This window comes from Oncorhynchus tshawytscha, linkage group LG15 (assembly GCF_018296145.1).
Source record: "Oncorhynchus tshawytscha isolate Ot180627B linkage group LG15, Otsh_v2.0, whole genome shotgun sequence".
Taxonomy (NCBI): domain Eukaryota; kingdom Metazoa; phylum Chordata; class Actinopteri; order Salmoniformes; family Salmonidae; genus Oncorhynchus; species Oncorhynchus tshawytscha.
In genome coordinates, this window is record NC_056443.1 from 24,371,915 (window position 1) to 24,378,687 (window position 6,773).

At 43.8% G+C, this 6,773-nt stretch overlaps 1 protein-coding gene across 2 annotated transcripts in view; it reads right to left on the reverse strand.

Annotated features, from left to right (window-relative positions):
• Nucleotides 1-6,773, reverse strand: part of LOC112214697 (synaptopodin-2) — a 44,410-nt gene that overhangs the window by 14,252 nt on the left and 23,385 nt on the right. For both annotated transcript variants that reach the window (XM_024373647.2, XM_024373646.2), the window contains exons 2-3: nt 2,202-2,353; nt 80-879 (exon numbers count right to left, since the gene is read on the reverse strand). In XM_024373647.2, coding sequence (XP_024229415.1) covers nt 80-879; nt 2,202-2,353 — 952 coding nt within the window. The remainder of the gene's footprint in view (nt 1-79; nt 880-2,201; nt 2,354-6,773) is intronic.

A 6,773-nucleotide genomic window follows, 5' to 3' on the forward strand; every position in this document is an offset into this window, starting at 1 on the left:
ACACTAATTTGACACTCATACACAAAGGATGACTAGTGGCAGTGAGATAAGTGGCGGGGAAAAGGTATGGGGTACTCACTGGCGTGCTTGGCCCGGTGCTTGTTAGGTTTCTCAAGGTCCTTCTCTGAATCTGAGTCTCGCTCCGCTGCTGGTTCTGCCCCCTCTGTGGGAATTCCAAAGCAGACGGTGAAGGAGGCGGGAGCTCCCTGGCTTTTCCCTCCTCCTTCCTCCCCAGGGGCTTCACCAACACTTCCACTGGCCCCATAGACGACTTCCCCTTCTACCAGGCGAGGAGAGCCCCTCCCGGCTGCTGGGTGCTGCAGGGTGACTTCCACCTGGCCCAGCAGAGAGGGGGAGCTCAGCACCACTCCATGCTGACTTAGGGGCTCCCTAGCTGGGCCAGGGACGTAGAGCGAGTGGGTGGTGGTGTGAAGGAGGGCCTCGTTCTTGAGGGCCTCTCTCGCCTGAATCTCCCCCTCTATTCCAAGAGCACTCCCCAGGGAGGTGCAGACGGGATCCTCCAGGGTGTGTTCGGCGAGGGACAACTGTAGCTCCACCATTGCCCCAGGGGAGAAACTCCCCCCCTGGGGTCCCTCTCGACCTTTGTCCCCTCCTCCTCTGGGGAACTGGCACTCCTCAGGCGCAGGTACGCAGAGCTGGGTGCGGACCAGATGGATCCCTCCGGGGGCCTCCGTGTCACTCTCAGTCTCCCCATAGTAGGCCTCGTCCTGGGAATCAGCGATGTAGAGCTCCCTGGGGGGTTGGGACCTGCCAGGGGACAGGATGTGGAGGGTGGTGCTTTCCAAAGCCTCACCAGAGGACTCCCTTGTGCCAAAGTAGGTCTCTGAATGAAAATCCTCAGGGGATAGGGTGTGCCATCTGTATGAAATAGTTCAATGAAAATGGTAAAAAACTTAGCCAAGTGTTGAAACTGAGAATACTGTGTTAATATGTCTTATCTGGGGACTGGCATAGAACATCTAATTACAAAACTATAGTGTTTTTGATCTCATCATTTGATTGCCTGGATTTCCAATATGCAATATCGTTGAATAATGTGCTGCGCAACCGTGCACTTGCCCTTTGTGTTAACTAAATCTATCTCATCTACCACTGGCCCTCAAGTGGTCACCTTAATCAAGCAAACTCAATCTCCGTCCCTCATGTTATTTGACTGGAGTGAAACACTGAAGTGGAAAGTAATCACATTTCAATTGGGCCCCACTTAATTTCCCCTTTTAGTGTCATAGAGGAAAACAGAATGTCATTCTGTGACTACAGTTATTACATTGGAGTCATTTGGAGCCTAGCAACCAAAGGGAAGGGGATGAGAGATGTGACCAAAAATGTTAAAATTGGCATAATCTCGACACCCAGAACCAAATCTTGAGTGTGAACTGGTCTGTGTTTAGTCTGTCACCAGAGACTTAAAGTGGCATGGTTAAAGTCCTACAATTGCTTTTCACCCATCTAGTCTGTTGATGTCAGAGTGCTATGCATGATGGGGAAATAAGACGGCTAGCCACTTTAGAGTAACACGATCCACTTGCAAAGGGACTGTGTGCCTGCCGGGTGATCTAAATTATGCCTTAAATATGGGCAATGGCACCAATATCCCATGGTACACCAGATGTGTGATGCCCACTGAGTAACTGTTTAACAGCTGCTTGTTGAGCGGACAGCTGGTTCGTCAGCAGCCGAGCCACTCAAAGGTCAACGCACTTGCCAATAAAGCCACTCTGTCTGTCCGCCCACCATATTCCAGGCCACTCAACCAAGTACAAGGGCAGGTCATTTACAGCATGCTGTCTAAAGGCAAATACACTGGTGATTTGTTGTGTTGAACCATGCCTTGTAGTACATGGCCCAGTTAATAGGACCAAGCAGTAGGTTTTGAGAGCATTGAGTTGGGGATGGTTAAACCTTGGTAAACCGGTAGCACCCAGAGTTGGGGTCGATTTGAATTCAAGTCAATTCAAGAAGTGAGCTGAAATTCCAATTCAGTAATTGGGAAAAAAAGAGCATATCTTTCAAATTCAAATCACTTTCTGAATTCACTTTCTTCAATTCAAATTGACCCCAAACCTGGTAGCACCCCGACGTTGAAATGATGATGATCTTGACTTCTCCCATTAAAAAAAATTGATTGAGAAACAATGTTGTAGTTAATAGTAAAACAAAAACCCAGCTTTCGATGTTACCTTTTGACCAGTAGTTGCAGGCAGTCGACGGAGGCGTCAATGAGAGCATTTGCTTTCGGGAGGGAAAGCTCCCCGCAGGGTTCTCCATTCAGCGACACCACCTCGTCCCCCTCGCAGATCCCGGCCAGGGACGCATGACCGCCCTCTTCCACCTATGGGAAGACAAACAGTGGTGAGTCACAATAACATGCCTCACAATATATACATATATATTTTTCCTTCACCTGGCACTACAACAATTACTCAGGTTACGGTATTTACTGTAACAAAGTTGGTTTTGGTGAACCACTGTTGCGTGATGAGTAACATTTCCTGAGATCTGAAGACTTGATAATCTAGCTCTAGGCATTAACTTGGTGAGCTATCTCAAGATGCCCAGGTTCAAACTCTACATGACTGTAGGTCGCATTTTCAATTGGACATCTACTTGGATAAAAGACAGAATACCTTCCCCATGGTTCTCTTGGACTACGAGGACAGCCATTAAAAAGGTTTGAGTACATGTTTAATCAAGTGGGTATCGTGTCCCTGGTCATTGGCAAGACTTAAGATGATGTTAGTGATGTGTCAAGCCTAGACATTAGCTCTGGGAGCCAACTTGACTCTTTGGGTCTCAGACAAGGTTACTCTTCAGCAAAGCTCAGCCAAAGTCTTCTGTTCCACGTGCAGTGAGGAGTCCAAAGTTAAATAAGGTCTTTATTGATACGAGTCCAAATGCTACAAATGTGTACCAGTACAGTACCGCCATTTAGATATCATTGACTTAGATGATGGCACAACAATACCTTACAATACGTATCCACGCCATACATTTTCAGAGCAACTGCTGACAAAAAGGTCAACATAGGAAATCACCACTGTATTCACATGTTAACCCAATGCTCCCATTGGCTACTATATTCAAATGCCAGTGTAACCAGCCAGTGTGGACAATCCTGACAGGTCATCTCTCCAAATGTGACATCAGAGCGCACAGTGCCCACCAGTGAACATACCACAACAGGTGCTCGCCAAGCAGCAGGGGGTGTTTAAGTGCAGGAGTTACCACTGACCTTCTCTGGCACTTTGGGTGACAGTGGTACTGTATCTACAGCTCCAAACCACCTCAACTCCATCAGTTGAGGTACAATAGCTGAACTAATAGGGAAATATATGGACTCAGCTGACATTGATACTTATTTCATTTAATATAACTGTGTCACTTGTGTACTGTTGGCACAGTGATATTATGTTACTGTACTTATTGAAATGACATTTACTGATCTCTAGAATGTTGAGAGCAAGATTGCAAAATATTTGAGAAATAAAATGTGGTGGATACATTTGGAACATGCTCAATGCATTGTAGATTAATATAACATACTACTGCAATAACCCTTCACTTTATAAAGCTGTAGTAAATCAACTATAAATAGATTGCATCTAGTAAAGGAACTATACAACTACCACTGTGATTAAACTATATAGAGTGAAAGACATGTAAATACTCTATATGTGGTTATTAGTGAAATTAGTATGATTTGGAAAAATGTAAAGGTGCAATGTGTGATTTTTGGACTTTTTAATTAATGATATACGTATACAAGAATATACCTTTTATAAATGCCTCATAAGCTTAGTTTAACTGTCGTACACCATTAGAACCCAAAGTACTGACACTGACTCAACTCCAGCCACTTTAATAATGGGAATTGATGGGAAATTATGTAAATATATCACTAGCCACTTTAAACAATGCTACCTTATATAATGTTACTTACCCTACATTATTCATCTCATATGCATACGTATATACTGTACTCTATATCATCGACTGTATCCTTATGTAATACATGTATCACTAGCCACTTTAACTATGCCACTTTGTTTACATACTCATCTCATATGTATATACTGTACTCGATACCATCTACTGTATCTTGCCTATGCTGCTCTGTACCATCACTCATTCATATATCCTTATGTACATATTCTTTATCCCCTTACACTGTGTATAAGACAGTAGTTTTGGAATTGTTAGTTAGATTACTTGTTGGTTATTACTGCATTGTCGGAACTAGAAGCACAAGCATTTCGCTACACTCGCATTAACATCTGCTAACCATGTGTATGTGACAAATAAATTTGATTTGATTTGATATTTATTATATTGTTTGGCATCGCAGTGCTAGCTGTGTAACTACAGATCCTGGTTCGATTCCAGGCTGTGTTGCAGCCGGCCGCAACTGAGATCCATGAGGTGGAGCACAATTTGGCCCAGCGTCGTCCGGGTTAGTGGAGGGTTTGGCTGGCCGGGATGTCCTTGTCCCATCGCGCTCTAGCGACTCCTGTGGCTGGCCGTGTGCAGTGCACGCTGACACCTTGCTAGGTGTACGGTGTTTCCTCCGACACATTGGTGCGACTGGCTTCCGGGTTAAGCGGGCATTGTGGCAAGAAGCAGTGTGGCTTGGCGGGTTCGTGTTTCGGAGGACGCACGACTCATGACCTTCGCCTCTCCCGAGTCCGTACGGCAGTTGCAGCGATGGGACAAGACTAACTACCAATTGGATATCACAAAATTGGGGAGAAAAAGGGGGGTACATTTTTTTGTATAATAAATAAATACAAAAAAATATGTTTTTAACTGTAATTATTAACACTGTATAGCTTTAACCCTTTACACTCGTACCCTCGTAAACGCCTAAATTTGAACGCAGTGGCTGCAGTAACATGTTATAAATTACGTCAAAGCTCTGGCTCTATGCTTCAAATCACTGTATTGGTTTTGACCGACAGACGTTCTGAATTTGAGCACGGCACACGACAAGAAGTTGCCCCCATCCCTCCCACTAATTGATGCCCACTTGACCCAGATTATGATTTATAATAGGCTATTTATAATGGACCGTAAGTAAACAACAACAGTAATTGTCTGATGGCGGGGATGCAGGGTTGTGTTCCAGACAAAAGTACAAGTGTGCTTGCTCTAGTTCCTCAACGGCAGAGCTAGGAGAGCTCAAAAAAAGAACCTTCTTTGAGTTATAAAAGTGCATTGAAATTACGTAGGAACTGTGCACCCTATTGAGAGTCTGTGGCCACTTGGAGAAACCAGTTAGTCCTCTCACTTAAAACCTTGTCATTTTTTTGTCTTACGTTGCACCTACCCCACATTTTCCAGGAATATTCTTATTGTGTTACTGAATGTATCCAGAGTATTTTCAGATGTTGTTATCAACAAATTCAGCAAAAAGTACAGTAAATGTAAAATGCTAAATTAAATCAACAGTGTAATGTTTGGATTCAGTCTTGTGTCAGGTGAACTGTAGTCCTCAACTTTGGTCTAATAATTTCCCCATAGTCTCCAAACTGTTCTCTTTCAGTCGCTACAATGCCTATGCATATGCTTTTCATATATCTGTAAAAAAAACAGTTAAATGTATCCCTATAGGCCAATTCCCATGAGTGTAAAGAGATTGTGTTAACTATAATTTTTCATCCATAGCTCTGTCTATACATTTGTGTGGTTACATTTCTCCCTCGGCAGTTTATCGAAACAGTGGCGTGGTGTCCAATTTTGTTAATAATGATTGATCTGCAGATTGGCCCTTTTTAAACAGTATCCAGCACTGGCAGTTAATTTCTTATGGTCAGTGCAGCACCTACTGGAGTGGCCAGTGTTGTTTAAATGGCAGTTCTTAAGGGGCGTTATTCATACAAATCCCTCTCTGTACATTCCATTTGCTTCCAGTCGAAGCTCGCATCCACTACAAGACCACAGTGCTTGCCTACGGACCAGCAAGGGGAACTGCCCCTCCCATCTTCAGGCTATGCTCAAACCCTATATTCCAACCTGAGCACTCTCTTCTGCCACCTCTGGTCTCTTGGCACTCCCACCCCTACGGGAGGTCAGCTCCCACTTAGCCCAGTCAAAGCTCTTCTCTGTCCTGACACCCCAGTCGTGGAACGAGCTTCCCCCTGATGCTAAGACAGCAGTCCCTGCCAATCTTCCAAAAATATCCGATACCCAACCTCTTAAAATAATATCTTAAATAAGACATCGGTCTTACCCCACCCAAAATAAAATGTAAACTGTGTACTTGTTTTTTCGCCCAAAAAGTACTTATTATGACTGTGATATGTGGTTCTCACCTAGAGATCTTAATATGAATGCACTTACTGTAAGTTGCTCTGGTTAAGTCTCTGCTAAATGACTAAAATGTTAATGTACCGTGTATATAGCAGCAAACCATGCAAATGCAACCATCCCTTTTGCTTTCACTTTGGTAGTAAAAATCTGCTTTGTTTTCTATTAAATTCTCCATTAAACCTGAAACCACTGTGTCAGTAATTGGTTATTGCACAAATTACAAGAATTGTGGTTTAATTTATTTTATTTAACTAGGCAAGTCCAGTTAAGAACAAATTCTTATTTACAATGAGGCCTAACCCGGCCAAATCCTAACCCGGACAAAGCTGGGCCAATTGTACGCCGCCCTATGGGACTCCCAATCTGTAGTGACATACTTGTGTGTCCCCTGCGTGTGCTCCCTCTGCTGTACCCTGAAGTCCACAATATCGAAAATTGAAGTGTGT